The following is a 16,995-nucleotide window of genomic DNA, read 5'->3' as shown; positions in this document are numbered from 1 at the left end:
AGTTGGCTTGAAACTCAACATTCAAAATACTAAGATCATGACATCTGGTCCCATCTGCTGCTGCTGCTGCTGCTGCTAAGTTACTTCAGTGGTGTCCGACTCTGTGTGACCCCATAGACAGAAGCCCACCAGGCTTCCCCGTCCCTGGGATTCTCCAGGCAAGAACACTGGAGTGGGTTGCCATTTCCTTCTCCAATGTGTGAAAGTGAAGTCGCTCAGTCATGTCCAACCCTTAGCGACCCCATGGACTGCAGCCTATCAGGCTCTTCCATCCATGGGATTTTCCAGGCAAGAGTACTGTCGTGGCTTGCCATTGCCTTCTCCGCTGGTCCCATCACTTCATGGCAATACATGGGGAAACAATGGAAGCAGTGACTGACTTTATTTTGGGGAGCTCCAAAATCACTGCGGATGGTGACTGCAGCCATGAAATTAAGATACTTACTCCTTGGAAGAAAAGCTATGACCAATCTAGACAGAGTATTAAAAAGCAGATGTTACTTTACCAACAAAGGTTCATTTAGTCAAAGCTATGGTTTTTCCAGTATAGTTTATATATAGTTGCTCTTGGACTATAAAGAAAGCTGAGTGCCAAAGAACTGATGCTTTTGAACTGTGGTGTTGGAGGCCCCTGGACAGCAAGGAGATCCATCCAGTCCATCCTAAAGGAAATCAGTCCTGAATATTCACTGGAGCTGAAACTCCAATACTTTGGCCACCAGATGTGAAGAACTGACTCACTGGAAAAGACCCTGATGCTGGGAAAGATCGAAGGTGGGAGGAGAATGGGACGACAGAGGATGAGGTGGTTGGATGGCATAACTGACTCGATGGACATGAGTTTGAGTAAGTTCCTGGAGTTGGTGATGGACAGGGAGGCCTGGAGTGCTGCGGTCCATGGGGTTGCAAAGAGTCAGACACGAGTGAGTGGCTGTACTGAACTGAACTGATGAATCCTATCCTGCCACTAACCAGGTGTTTACCTTGGTCAAATACCAACCTCCCTGAGTCTTATTTCCTTATTGGAGATAAGTTGTAATTATTGTTGTAATTATTGTAATAAGCAGGGTGACGATATATAGCCTTGACGTACTCCTTTCCTAATTTGGAACCAGTCTGTTGTTCCATGGCCAGTTCTAACTGTTGCTTCCTAGTAATTCCTGCATTATGTAGTAATTATGAGGGCTAAATGAATCAGCTTATGGTGAGTACTAGCCAGTGCCTGGCCAAAGCAGAAGCACAAAGCAGTGGCTTGAATCTTTGTCAGAGACCTTGAAAGAACGGACAGGTGGAAGAGGATTCATGGGGAAGAGAAGCAGGGGTCTGCTATTAATTAAAGGAAAGATCTGATTGGCATGGGGGCTTTTCCAATGGCTCAGTGGGAAAAGAATCTGCATGCAATGCAGGAGACACAGGAGATGTGGGTTCAATTCCTGGGTTGGGAAGATCCCCTGAAGCAGAAAATGGCAACCCAGTCCAGTATTCTTGCCTGGAGAATCCCTGGACAGAGAAGCCGGGCAGGCTGCAGTCTATGGATTCACAAAGAGTCAGACACGACTGAGCACATGGCACTGATTGACCTCAGAAAGGTCCCTTAAATGGGTAGGAAAGCCTAACACAAGGAGAAATGGGGGTGCTGATGCCTTACCTTTTGTAAGTGTTCTGAACCTTCAGGGAGCACACCTGTGTTATCTCCTGGGCCACACCTGCCATCAAGTTCTGCTTGATTCCATCGTCAGGGACATCCAGGGAGCGCCCCCTCACCTGCCCCATCCCCACCCTCTGCAGTGCTCAGCCCAGACCTGATGGACAGGACTGCCCAGGGACCCTCAGGCACAAAATGAGGTGCTCTGTGCAATGGAAAGAAACCTCGCGCCTCGTAGGGTGGCAGTTCACCCCCAGAGGAGAATGCTTCACCCACACAAGGGTGGCTTTGTCCTGCCCAGGAATCGCACTGCCTCCCCTGATGCTGTGCAACCTCCCTGATGGGGCAGGGGACATGGGGTCCTTGGAGCACAGCCCCGCCTCCCGCCTCCGGACAAGCAAGCTCTAAACAGCTCCAGCAGCACAGCTGGCCCTGCAGTGAAGGCCTGTCTGCCTGGTGAGCAGCACTAGCCTTCTTGTAAACTGGAAGGAAACGGAACCATGGGTCCCTGCACACGCTCAGCTCCATTGCTCAGACAAAGCATCTATCTCCCCAGGGGAAATCTTTGCCCAGACAGCTCTCCAGACCCTACCTGGCACTTAATCACCCCTCCTCCTCCGCTGGCCTAACTCCTCTATGTGTTGTTTAACTTACCTAAAAATTTCATAGGTGTTTTTGTTTTGTTTTTCACAGAGGTGAAATTCACATTATGTAAAATTAAGCATCTTATTTATTTATATATATTTATTTATTTGGTTGTGCCAGGTCTTAGTTGCAGCACGTGGGATCTTTAGTTGTGGCAGGTGAGACCTAGTTCCCTGCTGCTACTGCTGCTAAGTCACTTCAGTCGTGTCCGACTCTGTGTGACCCCATAGACGGAAGCCCACCAGGCTCCCCCGTCCCTGGGATTCTCCAGACAAGAACACTGGAGTGGGTTGCCATTTCCTTCTCCAATGCGTGAAAGTGAAAAGTGAAAATGAAGTAGCTCAGTCGCATCCGACCCTTAGCGACCCCATGGACTTCAGCCCACCAGGCTCCTCCATCCATGGGATTTTCTAGGCAAGAGTACTGGAGTGGCTTGCCTGACCAGGGATCAAATCCGGGAGCAGAATTGCCGGGTAATTCTGTTTACATTTTGAGGACCTGCCAAGCTGTTTTCCATAGTGGCTGCACCATCTTACATTTCTGCCAGTGATGTATGAGGGCTCCTGTGTCTCCACCGCCTTTGTTTTGCTTTTCAATTGGCAACCATCCTCATGGGTGTGTTCTGGTATCTCATGATTTTGATTTGCATTGCCCTCATGACTAGTGATGCTGAGCATCTTTTCATGGGCTTGCTAGCCCCATGTATATCTTCTTTGGAAGAATGTCTATTCAAGTCCTTCACTCATTTTTTAAAAACTGAGTCTTCTGTCTTTTTATTGTTGAGTGGAGAGAATTCTTTACACACCATGGAGGCGTTCGTATGTCTTTATTGCTGCTCGTAACACATTTCGACCTCTTACCTGTTTGCCTCCTCTGCCAGGTAGAGAGTACCTGAAGAGCAGGGCCTATGCCTTAAAAAAAATCCTCTAATTCCTGGGCCTTAAATAAGCTACCATGAACATATAACATGAGTATATGCCTGCATATACAGAGATTGTTTCTGGAAAGATGCATAAGAAAGTTAAGAGAGGGGCGTGGAGGTCTGGGGCAGAAAGAACAGGTGCTACTTTTCACTGTATACTCAAGTCTTATTTGACTACTTTTTAAACTATGTGTGTTATCTTTAAATCAAAAATTAATAAAAATATATACCACTCGCTTTTTAGGGGTGAACTGCAGTGTAAGTGTTCTGACACCATAGAAACGCTGGGCTCTAAGGTCCACACCTGAGGAGTTCTCCTGCCCACCAGCTGAGCTGCAGAGCTGTTCAAGGCCAGGTCCATGTGTCACCAGAAGAGAGGGACAGTCCTTGTGCAACACAGGGTCCCCACATGCCTCCTACCTGGGAACTGGTGCTTGTGACCTCAGTAAGCACATAAAGCTCTCTGAGCAACATGCTCATCTTCAGAGCAGTTTTCCGGGATGCAGCTGGGTGCGCAACAGGAAGGGTCCCTTGCTGTGTCCACGGCTGCCATCCATGTCCCAGGCCCTGGTCCTCTGCATCTTGAAGTGAATGAGACCCCAAAGAGAAAGAGCGCTGAGAAGCCCACCGCCTGACAGTTCTTGGAGGACAGAGAGAGACAGAGAGATTGAGAAAGAAGCGGAAATAGAAACAGAGAGACACAGAGAGACAGTTAACCATACTGCAAAAAAAGAAAAGCTTAAAACACACACATCCCCTGTAGGGCAAGCACTGCCTTTCCAGTTTGCCTTAACCTTAATCATTCCCTATTTTTAATATCCCAACACACTTCACTTATTACTTGCAGCTCTACAAACTTCCACCATATTACTCCTGAAATCTGAAAAACAATCAACTTGGAGATACAACATCAATATCCATAAGCTAAGAAAATAATATTATTTTTGTTTCATGGGAAAAAAAAATTAAAACACACACACACAATGTTAATGGGATTCCACTGCCAGAGAAATTTAGCTTAATTAACTGACAGATGGTGGTCAGAAGTGCAAGCTACCTAGACTTTCTTAGGAGTGGGTTTCTTCATCTATAAAATGGGGTGCTTTCATGGGCCCTCCCAAGTCTTTTCCCATCTGTTCTAGAACCTAGCGACTCTAATGTTTGAAGAGGGTGGGGCCATCAGCATCAGAGACCTGAAAGCTTTATGTCTGAACAGAAATGAGATAAACATAATGACAAGCTCATGTGAGTGTGAAAAATGGCAAGAATAAAATGACTTCAGCTCAGATCCACAGATGGACACATCAACACAGACCCCTGTCCTTGTTTGGAAGCTGCTTTTATTTCCACAGAAGAGGAAAGGTCCGGTTGTTTTTTGATGTGCACGCATAGCCAGTAAACCCCTGTGGCCATAAAAACCAGAGGAACCAGTGAGACCAGTGAGTAGGCCCCATGACTGCCAGGACGTGTGACCGATGGTCACTTAGAACCAGCAGTGCTGTGTGGAGAGGGGGAGGGGCCCAGGAAGCATCTACCATCCCCCCAGAGCATCAGTCAAGAGGTAGTCCTCCCTGAATCGCAGTTTTCTCAGTCAGCAAATGCCATTCAGATTCTATGTTCTAAAATGAAAATGCTACATTTTATTTTTGTAAAATGGTAACTCTATCCGAAAGCATTTAAAAAACTTTTTGTTTATTATTATTAGTATTGTTTTTAGTATACTTTATGTTTAGAGCAGTTTCAGGTTCACAGCAAAACTGGGTGGAAGAGGACTTCCCTGGTGGTCCAGTTGCTAAGATTCCACACTCCCAGAGCAGGGGGCTCAGGTTTGATCCCTAGTCAGGGGACTAGATCCCACATGCCACAGCTAAGACCCAGAACAGCCAAATAAATAAATAAAATTATTAATTTTTTAAAGTTGGGTGGATGATACAGGGATTTCCCATACACCCCTCGCCTCCCCCACTCTGGGCACCCTGCCCAGAATCCCCTTTGTTTGACTGTGGCATGTTTGTATGCCTGGTGTGCCAGAATCAGGGCCTTTCTGACTCAACTGCCTGCCTTTGTGCAACGGAGCGGGGAGACCTCCAGCCAGCTCTGTTTTCACCCCTGCTCACAACCTGGCCTTTGAGGTTCCCCTAACTTCTTGTTTTTTCTGGAGTCTTCTAGCTTGAATGAATTTGCTTCTTAATGCCTTTCCTTTGTGCAGGCTCTGACATTTCGGCTTTCTCTGGTCTGTCAAGTCAGTCAGATTTGCCCCATCTGCTTTCCATTCTTCAAAATTCCATCAGCTTCTTTCAGTGGCTGATCTCTTTTTTTATTCTCTTTGAACTTATGGGTTTATATCCTTTTTTATTCCTTTAATGCCCTTTTAGCAAACTTTGAGGAAGGAGTCAAATTAAAGGCATGTGTTCAATCTGTGAAATGTCATCTCAGGTTCCTCCTATTTTATTATTGTGTCCCTCACTCTGCTCCCCTGTAACAGAGAACAAACCTGACTCCATATTGGATCTATTCCTTTAGCTCCAGCTCTGTGCTTTGCTGCCTGAAATTAGTCATGTTGGCTCTGCATCTTTGTAAAAGAACATTGCCTGCTGTTGTTGCTCATTTGCTAAATTGTGTCTGACTCTGCAACTCCATGGACTGCAGCATGCCAGGCTCCTCTGTCCTCCACTGTCTCCCAGGAGTTTGCTCAGAATTCATGTCCATTGAGTCCATGATGCTAAGAGGATGTTGCCTGTAGCCAGAAATTTATAGGAGAACTCATTCTCAAGGTCCTAACTTTTAAAGGTGTAACACTTTCCTTTGATAGATAAGAAGTTGCAGGACAGACAATAACATTTGTCTTTTTGGAAGTTTATAGCAACATTGTGACCAAGACCTATATGGACAGCTGCAAGAACAAAGGATTCTGGCACTAAGATGTTAGCAACAACCCTTCACAGCAACTCCTCTGCCCTTTTAAGTATAAAAGGAGCCCTGTGATTGCAACCATGAAATTCAAAGAAGCTTGCTCCTTGGAAGGAAAGTTATGACCAACCTAGACAGCATATTAAAAAGCAGAGACATTACTTTGCCAACAAAGCTCCGTCTAGTCAAGGCTATGTTTTTTCCAGTAGTCGTGTATGGATGTGAGAGTTGGACTATAAAGAAAGCTGATCGCCAAAGAATTGATGCTTTTGAACTATGGTGTTGGAGAAGACTTTCGAGAGTCCCTTGGACTGCAAGGAGATCCAACCAGTCCATCCTAAAGGAGATCAGTCCTGGGTATTCATTGGAGGGACTGATGCTGAGGCTGAAACTCCAATACTTTGGCCACCGATGCGGAGAGCTGACTCATTTGAAAAGACCCTGATGCTGGGGAAGATCTTGAGGGCAGGAGGAGACAGGGATGACAGAGGATGAGATGGCTGGATGGCATCACCGACTCAATGGACATGGGTTTGGGTGGACTCCGGGAGTTGGTGATGGACAGGGAGGCCTGGCGTGCTACGGTTCATGGGGTTGCAAAGAGTCAGACACAACTTAGCGACTAGAAAACAACAACAAGATGATTCTCTGGGATGCTAGCCTACCATTTTCTCTGTCAGCTGGCTTTCCGAATAAAGTTGCTGTTCCTCATCCCAAAAGGTCTTCTCTCTTGTCTTGACTTCTTATGTAGTGAGAAGCATGAGATTGGACTGGGTGAAATCTCTGCCATGTACTGCTCTCCAGTGAATGCAATTGCAACTCAAGTATTTAAACCCAAATATATTTGGAACAATGTATAAGATGCATGTGTTCTACAATTTTACAATACAGTCATGGCATAGTACTGGTTTGCTCATTCTCTCTTCAGCCTCCCTGGCTTGGCTACATTGTAGTTTAATCCTTCTGATTGCTGCTGGGAGCTTACTTTTAGCTCTTTGCTGCCACATATTAGAATCCAAGGAACATTTTGACACATACACCAGAAGATTTCTTTTTGATATGTACTCAGGAGTAGAGACGGAGAAGGCAATGGCAAGCCACTCCAGTACTCTTGCCTAGAAAATCCCATGGATGGAGGAGCCTGGTAGGCTGCAGTCCGTGGGGTCGCTAAGGGTCGGACAGGACTGAGCAACTTCACTTTCACTTTTCACTTTCACACATTGGAGAAGGAAATGGCAACCCACTCCAGTGTTCTTGCCTGGAGAATCCCAGGGATGGGGGAGCCTGGTGGGCTTCCGACTATGGGGTCACACAGAGTCGGACACGACTGAAGTGACTTAGCAGCAGCAGCAGCAGGAGTAGAGAGCTGGGACACAGGGTTTCCGCAGGTTGAATTTATTAAATACTGTTGTATTCTCTCCTAAATGGCTATGACAGTGAGAACTTCTCAGAGCCCTCCTGAAAGAGGGTATGAATGCAGTGTTTCTCTAACTTATAAGGACCTCTCTCTGGGGAAAGCATCTTGAGGTGCCAGCATCACTGGGAGATGCTGATGTAGATTGGGAGGGACTGGAGGAGCAGCACACTGTTTGGGGAGATGGGGAAAGATTAATAGCTGTAAGCTCAGCTCACTTTTAATCTTAACAGAGTTACTCTACATAGCTATCACTGCAAAGTGTATGTTTATTTGCCAGATAACCCAATAATTTCTTTTTCTGTTATCTAAGAAAAAACAAGATGTTCTTCCCAACAGTTTTTTTTTTTTTTCCTTTTGGTAGCGTCAAGACTGACCTCAGAATTTTTTCCCAGGACCATGGGCATCTGAGAGTCAGTGATCAAACTGTAACAAACTGTGAGTATTCTAGTAAAACACAGGCATCTGCTTGTGATTGCCTGGTGAGAAGACCCAGTCCAATGTTCCAGTCTGACATACAGATAACCCCTAGTTGTACAAAGAAGAGAAGTGATTTTAAAATATTAACATTTAAAATAATAATTAGATATCAAAGGTTAAATGGCTTTGAAAATAAAAGTAATACTAATCCAAAGTAGGACTATACTATTACTATTATAACTATTACATCAGCCTGGAATTAAAATATACCTCTGTGTAGACAGGACCAATCTAAGCTCACTGAGGCCTCACACAGCGCCTGCCTCAGAGGAGAAAATTGAAAACAGTTAAGGTATTTTTATTTCAAAAGCCTTCTAGTAGAAAATTTGGGGTTAATATGAAAGGTATAGAGATATCATAAACATATCTCTGAGAAAAATTCCCCCTAAACCTCCTACATATACAGTACAGAGAATCAGATCAGAACAGCTCGCTGGGGTTAAGGAAGTGGAAGGACGCTCCTAGAATATCTGTCCATCCCTCTTATCTGGGAGCGGGACGTGCCCCCTCCTCCTGGCAGCCAGATTCTGCCATGTGACCTGAAGCCTTGGCTATAGTTAATTGGATTGAATTGGACCCAGACCCAAGCTGAGCCAACCAGATTCTCTCCTGGAAATCTGATACTGAGTTATGAGAAACTAGATGGTCTGGTTTGGAGGTTCTCACTCACATCGGGTTTTTGCCCCTGGGAACACTGACAATATCTGGAGACATTCTGATGTCACAGCTGGTTGGGGGGGGGAAGAGGGTGGGTGTTGCCAGCATCAAGGGCATAGAGGCCAGGGATGCAGCTAAACATGCTCCAGTGCCCAGAACCTCCCCTAACACAAAGAGCTGCCAAAGTCCGCACCATGTGGTGGAGAACTCTTGCTGCCGTGACCCCTGAACAGGCAGCAGGTAACTGAGGAGACCAGGGCTGCCAGACAGCATCTCCCTTGCACATCCCAGGGGAGAGGCGACCCACCGGGAGAGGACAGCAGAGAGACTGGACAGAGAGCAGCTGAGCTCAGAGACAGCCTTCTAGTTACTGATTCCTGCTCCTTCCAGACCCCTAACTACATTTTTGCCCCTTTGTCCTTCTAATATATTCACCTTTAAAAATATATATATATATACATATATATATATATTGGAGAAGGAAATGGCAGCCCACTCCAGTGTTCTTGCCTGGAGAATCCCAGAGATGGCAGAGCCTGGTGCGCTACCATCTATGGGGTCGCACAGAGTCGGACATGACTGAAGTGACTTAGCACTTAGCTTAGCATATATATATATATGGCCATGCTGCATGGCATGTGGGATGCCTGACCAGGGATTCCCTGACCAGGGATTGAACCTGCACCCCCTTTCATTGGAAACTCGGTCTTAACCACTGGACCATCACAGAAGTCCCAATATATTCTCCTTTTATACTTAAGGTAGCCTGACCTGGTTTTTGATACTTGAAATCAAAGTAACTTAATACAAGAAACATTCAAGTGAATGGTTTTAAAGTGCTCTAAGCAACACTGAAGCTTGGGCAGCTTAGAGATCTTTTTAGTCTTTTAGAATGAAACAAATATGTAAAATGAAATGGCTAACTGTCATTACTTTATCCCACGAGATTTCTACAATTAGATGCTAGAGTGAGTCTTTCTGAAGGGCAATGGCATCTAGAACATGGCTTCCCTGTGCTTGTGAGTCTTTTGAGAAACAGGACACCTGGCTTACCTGCTCTGCCACCACACCTGAGCCCCACCCTGAGCCCCACCCAGTTCCACCAACTCCCAGTCACTGTACAGGAAGCAGCTCCATAGAGCTGCTACTGATTACACTTGCTAATGAGGCCTATTTTGCATATTATTTTGTTATATCCATGCCCATCATCAGTCTTGGGACTGACTTTTACTTCTCTACAGGAATTCTATAAAAATTGTGATTTAGGTTAAATCACAGAAATGGTCTTTGAAACTGTTTCTTCCTGGAAGCAAGCATATTTTTCTTTATGTTTTAGGAAAGCTGTGAATTCATTCATTTATCCACATATACAGTTTCTTAGGAGCCACTGACTCCTGTGGAAATCTGATGGTGGATCCTCTTTCTGGAAAAATGCACACGGGCACTATATTTTACATACAAATGTGAGGGTTCACAGACCACTGAGAGGCCTTCATACTTACCCCCTCAGATCATGAGACCTGCATTATATGTTTATTTAGTGCCTACTATGATGCCATCCATTGGGTTGCAAAGAGTTGGACACGACTGAGCAACTAACATACACACGCACACAATTCAGTTGTAAGGAATGAAAGGATGAAAAGAGTGAGTTGTACTCTTGAGAGGAACACAGCATGGACCACAGAGCAGTAAACACCCATCTATGACCAGATGACAAGTGCCAAGAGAAAGCGATAACACCATGGTAGCTCAGAATAGAGGAGTTTAACCCAGAGGAGCAATAAGAAAGGATTCCTGGAGCAGGTGACATCCGCACTGAGGATCCTAACAAGGAAGGTCAAGTAGGAGGAGAAGGGAGGAACATTCCAAACAGAGGGAATGTCTGGATGTGTGTCCGGAAGGGAAAAAGCCTGACGAGCTCAGGAAACGTAGAAGTGTTTAGAGCAGCTCTGACGCCCATCTCTTGGCTCCGGGCTGTATGTCTGTTTTTCTCTGTGTTGCCAAAGGCTGAGTCAGCTGATCACATCAACCAGATCCCTGTGCCAGCTCACTTTTGGTGCTTCTGGGGAAGTGCTGCCGTGGGATGCACTGGGGGAAGACTGGAGGTAGGAGGGAGGGAGGAGCCATGTTCCCTGCCCTTAGAGCATCTCTGGTTGCAGGGAGGGCAGCAGCAGCACCAGTGAGTGGAGAGGGCTCCTGGGGCATATGTGGCAAAGTGGCTCTGCAGTGGCTGTAATCAGTAACTGTGGCGGGTCAGCCAGAAGGCCTGGCCACCGTGAGCCAGGCTCAGGTGACACACTCCCCTCCTGCTCCAGCCTAGAGCTCCAGGCGCTTCCTCGCCTCTGGGTAACCTTTCTTTGCTGCTTCAGTCTGTATAAGTTTTCAAACTAATTCCCTATATTTAACTGCCTCTGTTCAAAATACCTAGAGCAACTCTGTTTTTGTGACTGGAAACTGACCACAGGCCTGATCTCACAGGCCATGGGGAAACTAAGCTCATGCACCATAACAATTGAGCCTGTGCTCTAGAGCCTACATGTCGCAACTCCTGAAGCCCGTGTGCCCTAGAGCCTGTGCTCTGCAACAAAAGAAGCCGCTGCAATGACAAGTCCATGAACTACAACTAGAGAGGAGCCCCTGCTTGCCACAACTAGAGTAAAGCCCATGCAGCAAGGAAGACCCAGCACAGCTAAAATAAATAAATTACTTTAAACCATTATTTGGCTGTGCCAGGTCTCAGTTGCCAAGGGCAGGTTCTTGGCTAGAGCACATGGGATCTGGCTCCCTGATCAGGGATTGAACCCAGGCCCTCTGCAATGGGAGCACGCAGTCTTAACGACTAAGCCACCAGGGAAGTTCCTGGAAGGCTCTTTATGAGGTGGAAGCGCCAGAACATAATGCGGCATTGTGCCAACTAAAGGTGGCTGCAGATTCATTGACACAGCTGGGTTCTAGCTGCTCCTCTTGAATTTGGGTGTGCTCTGTAACGGCTGTGACCAAAGAATTCAGCAGAAGGAACATGGTGGCAGCTTCCAGGTCCAGATCTTAAGAGGCTGGCGGCTTCTACTTTTTAATTTCTAGCTTCTTGGAATTTCTACTGTTGGAATGCAACTGCCATACTTTGAGAAGTCCAAGCCAAATGGGGAAGTCACACATACAATGCTCCTCTGGTAGACAGCTCCAGCTAAGCCCCCAGCCAGCAGCTGGCGTCAACAGTCAGTCACACATGTGCCATTGTGGATGTCCAGGACACTGGAGCCTTCAGATGACCCCAGCCCCAGGCCCAAACAACTCCCACATGTCTGAGCCCATTCAATCCACAGAACCATAAGAGATAACGGTATCAATACATTGCTGCTTTAAGCCACTAGGTTTATTTGTTTTAAAGCTGCTAAATTTTAGGGTGGTTTGTTACACAGCCAAAGAAAACAGGAGTAGATGTGGAAGGAGAGAAAGAAGACAGAATGAGGATAAAATCTAGAATTCTGATTTGGGGCCAAGGTGGCCGGCATCACTGCCGAGACTGGAGACCAGGGGCAGATGAACAGTTTGGGGGTGGGGGTGGGGGAGTAAACGATCTCTCATATAGTAGAAAATATATATTTCAGGAAATTCTTTTTTTCTAGACCCTGACGTGTTTTATCTTCACCAGTAGCCATCCAGACTTCAAATAGATTTATATTTTATTGATCCCTACCTTTAAGACCCTCTAAAACATAAACTTTAGTATCTTCTGCTGTAAGAAAAGTTGTGCTTCTCAAAAGTCTCAAGAGGAACTCGTATCTATTTCATCATACTTAGTCCTAGTAGATGTAGGGATCGACTTCCAGGTCTCTTTATTCATTCGCCAAATATTTACCTATCACCTGTCAGGGACTAAGCACTATTCTCTTGCGCACGAGACAGATAACGTCCCCATCCTCATGGAGTTTACATTCTGAGTGACAGACAGTACAAAAAACAAGAAAATGATCACCAATTTGATTTTTAAAAAGTAATGAAAGAAATAAGCAGGGTGACAATAGAGCATAAAAGTTGAGGGGAACCTGCTTTAAATAAAGTGGCGAGGGAAGATTTTTAAGCTGAAACTTAAGGAAGTAGAAAGAACGAGCCATGGGAAGAGGTGTAGGAAGGGGAAGCGAGGGTCGGTAGCCACAGGACCGCCAAGGGTGCAAGGCCTTCAGGCGGTTAAAAGCTACCCCAGATTCTAGGAACCGAAAGACAAGTGTGTTTGGAGTGAAGTGAGCCTGAAGTACAGCAAGATGCAGTGGGACAGAGGTGAGAGGCAGATTAAAGGATACCTTTTAGTCCAATTCAAGGATTTGCATTTTATTCTAAGTACAGAAGACAGGCAGAAACATAGATGTGCTCTGATTCATGTCGTAAGAAGGTAAAGGTCAGAATATCCAGGAGCGGGAAAAGTGAGTTAGAAACTGTTGTGGTTTTGGACAGAACCTGGACTAAGGTTCACTCTATAATTTTCTTTTCCTTGGACTCTTGTCTCTTCCTTTGTCAAGTGCAGGCAGGGGTTTGGAGAAACAGATGATGAAAATGTTTCTGTTTCTTGGGCAAACAGAACCAGAAATCAGCAAACAATGATTTCCAAGCACCAAGTATAAATAAGACTCTCTCCGGACTCTTCTTGCTTTGGGTAAAGATTTGAAAACACTTTCAAGGCTGATGGTGTTTTCCACTCCTCTCCACCAACCTGCTTCCCCCAACCTAAGGTTTCCTGCCATCAGGAACTGCCAACTGTGGTCTCTGAGACACTGAACCAATTAGTGGCTTTTAAGCCACTTCACCATTGGTATTTGTTGTCTTCCAAATTCCTTGGCAACTGGATTAGGTGGGGTGGAATCTGAATGGATTCAGTTTGTTGAAGGTTAGCATTTTTTTCTTTTTCTTTTTGTCTTCTGCAGGGCCACAGGACTTATCTGCCAACAAAACTAAAGTGTAAGGGATCAGACTGAGGAACCTTATTAGCCTTAAATACTGTTTCCTTCTCCAATACCTTTGAGTCTTTCAGTAACTCCATGTGAATATCGATAAACTTTCCTTCACATAAGGCATGGCAACAAAAGTCACTAGATATGTGTAAAATCTTCTTCAATATGCAGAGGCTGATGGCAATATGTGAAAAAGGTTCTATGGGGCTTCCCTGGTGGCTCAGAGGATAAAGTGTCTGCCTGCAATGCAGGAGGCTGGGGTTTGATCCCTGGGTTGGGAAGATCCCCTGGAGAAGGAAATGGCAACCCACTCCAGTATTCTTGCCTGGAGAATCCCATGGACAGAGGAGCCTGGTGGGCTACAGTCCACAGGGTCGCAGAGTCGCGACTGAGCGACTTAACTTTCTTTCTTTCTTTAAAATGAGTTTTTTAATGAGTCAATATTTTTGGTCAGTTCAAAAACATGGTGGCTGTGGTGGTTTAGTTGCTAAGTTGTGTCCGACTCTTGCGATCCCATGGACTGTAGCCTGCCAGGTTCCTCTGAACATGAGCTTCTCCAGGTGAGAATACTGGAGTGGGTTGCCATTTCTTTCTCCAGAGGATCTTCCCAACCCAGGAATCCAACTCAGGTCTCCTGCATTGCAGGCAGATTCTTTACTGACTGATAAAAGCAGCCCCAGAGAGATCCTCAATGTGAGGGCACAGTGAAAAGATAGGGTGAACCAGGAAGTTTGTCCTCAACAGACAAACTTTGACCTTATAGTTTCTAGATTCCAGAACTGTAAGACAAATATTTCTGTTGTTTGTAAACATGTTAGATGTATATGGCACTGGATTACTTAGCAACAGCAGGACTTTCTTAAGGCATCACCTGTTTAGCCAAAGTCAGTTAACATGGTTATACAATCTGTTCACTAGTCTAGTAACTTTGCACTTGATTTTTGTCTACTTGTAAAAATTCATTTTGGAGATGAATTTAAGCAGACTCTGGGAGATAGTGGAAGACACAAGAGCCTGGAGTGCTGCAGTCCCTGGGGTTACAAAGAGACCTAGGCAACTTAGCCACGGAACAACAGAAATTCATTTAGCCACTAATGTATACAAATCCAGTTAAGACTGATGTACATTGAAAGGGTTTTCTTCTCCCCTCCCCGCAAAAGGCCCATTGTCTTATATAACATACTCTCTTAAACTCTATGTAGGGATGAAGAAACATTGTAAAAAACTGTTGCATTCTGTCATGAATCAGAGTGATTTAAACGTGAAGGAAGGTAGGTCTGTCTCCCAAGATTCACTTTAAATAGCTCTTATATGAGAATATATCTTCAAGGAAACACCAACTCTTTTGTCTGCATACTCAGGCTGAAAACACCGGATCTGCTCTCTTCGGTTGAGAACATAAGCCACCAGGGCTGGAGATACCAAATAGAAACCTGAAAAAACGTGTGTTTGCAGGGCTGGGCCGGCTCGGATATAGAAGTTAAAAAACAGGGAATCTTTTTATTTTCCTACACTCTGTGGCCTAAATCTATTCACGTGCTGGTCAGCTATCTTTACAGCTGGTTTAGATTATAGCTCTCACTCAGTAGGCGCAGACCTGCTTCCGATCAAATCTGTCCTTCCCTTTTATGCTAAACTTTCCTTTTCAAAAGAAGAGGTCTTTTTTTTTTTTTTTTGAATTCTTGTTTCGTAAGGCTGCACATGGGGCAATGCGTCAAGCAAGAATGACATTGGGAGGGAAGAAAAAAAAAATAGTGATTTCTGAACTCCTTAAAATTCACTGGGTCCTTTTTCCTTCAGGAAATGGAGGTAGAATAAGAAGAAAAGGAAGACAAGTTGCAGAGGACCAGCTAGGCGCGCAGAGGACCAAGCCGCAGCCGGAGTCGGGCCGCATGGCGTCAGTTCCTTGTGTGCGGGGCTGCGGGAGGCTGCCCGCGGTCCCGGGAGAGGGGGGTGCGGCCAGCCCCAGCCACGTGGTCGCTGCGGGCCCAAAGTCCAAGGGCAGCTGCGGGCGCAGGGCCCAGAGCGCGCCCCGGGGCCCGCTGGGGAGCGGGAATGAAGAACCGGACAGCGGCTCCCCAGCCACAGGCTCGACACCGCCCCCGCCCTCGAAGGCCCGCGCGCGGCCGTCCCCTCCACCCCCAACCACGGCAACAGCACTTTGGGAACGGATCCGAAATCCACCAGGGCCTCTGTCCGCCCTTTTCTCGCGAGAGGTGGGAGAGGAAGCGGGTCGGGGGCGACGGAGACGTAGCCAATGAGCGAGCGGGAAGGGCGTGATCGACGGCTTCCTCCCGGCCTCGCCCCGGCTGCGGAGGCCGCGGTCGCAGCCCGCCTCTCTCTCCCTCGCTGCCTTCCCTCCTCTCCCCGCCCCGTTCTTCTCTTCCCGTCCGAGGTGGCGGCCGGCTCCCCGCTCGCCAGCTCCGTGTAGCCTCTGCCTCCGCTTCCTTTTTCCCTCGGGCCCCGTCCGGCCTGAGCGCTCGCCCCCCCCTGTCCTCCGCCTCCTCCTCGGGGCAGCCGCAGCCCCAGACCCTAGAGCTGTGAGCCTTCTCTGGGTCTCCGTCCGCGCCCGGCCCCGCCATGAATGAGGAGTACGACGTGATCGTGCTGGGCACTGGCCTGACGGTGAGGAGGGGCGGCGGGCCGGGCGGCCCGGGGCCAGGAGCGGGCCGGCCGCGCGCCCTGCTCAGCCCCGTCCTCCCCGCCCCCCGCGCCGCGAGGCCGGGGGGGGGTCTCCTCCCGGCGGGGGGGGTCTCTCCAGGCGGGCCGGGCCTGCAGCGGGGCCTGCGGGGAGGGGACACTGCGGTGTGCAACAGCCCGGCCCGGGCAGGTGCCTGGACGGGTCGGGGCGCCCGAGCAAGGGTCGCTGGGGAAGGCGAGGCCCAGAAAGCCCCGGTTGCGGCGTCGCTGCGCCTCCCTTGCTGGTCGAGGGCCTCTCGCGCCGTGAGTCGGAAAGGAGTGGGGGAGGGTGAAGCCTAGCCCCGTGGCGTTTCCTCCTCAGCCTCCAGGCCCCGCTGCTAGTCAGTTTCGGTAACCAGTCACAGGTAACCTCCGTTGGTAGGTAATTCAGGTCAGTGAACTTACTTTTTTTTTTTGGAGAAAACTGGTTTTCTTAGCCGCCTCCTCCACCCCAGGTGAGAAGCATTGTCTATTCCTGTGTAACCACCCTCCCAATCCCTCTTGAACGACCATGGGATTGGAAATGAGTTTTACTCCAAATGGGTCTCACCTGGCTTTCGCCAGCCTTGTATGTGGTCTGTCCTTGCCTGCCTCGACTCTTCTGAACCTTTGCCCCTGAGAAAAGGAGTTGGTGATGAAGTTGGTTGGTTGCTAGAGGCCAGGTGTTCCTGTCACCGTGGTAAATGTATTTCCT

At 47.4% G+C, this 16,995-nt stretch overlaps 1 protein-coding gene across 1 annotated transcript in view; it reads left to right on the top strand.

Moving 5' to 3' along the window:
* The first annotated feature begins 15,921 nt into the window (after positions 1-15,921).
* Positions 15,922-16,995, top strand: part of GDI2 (GDP dissociation inhibitor 2) — a 28,992-nt gene continuing 27,918 nt past the window's right edge. The window contains exon 1 of the mRNA XM_055431146.2: positions 15,922-16,247. Coding sequence (XP_055287121.1) covers positions 16,203-16,247 — 45 coding nt within the window. The 5' untranslated portion in view covers positions 15,922-16,202. The remainder of the gene's footprint in view (positions 16,248-16,995) is intronic.

Source organism: Moschus berezovskii, chromosome 15 (assembly GCF_049115385.1).
Source record: "Moschus berezovskii isolate FMDL1 chromosome 15, NW_MosBer_1.0, whole genome shotgun sequence".
Lineage (NCBI taxonomy): Eukaryota > Metazoa > Chordata > Mammalia > Artiodactyla > Moschidae > Moschus > Moschus berezovskii.
Note: the sequence above shows the minus strand (reverse complement) of the source record. Positions and strands in the feature narration are given on the sequence as shown.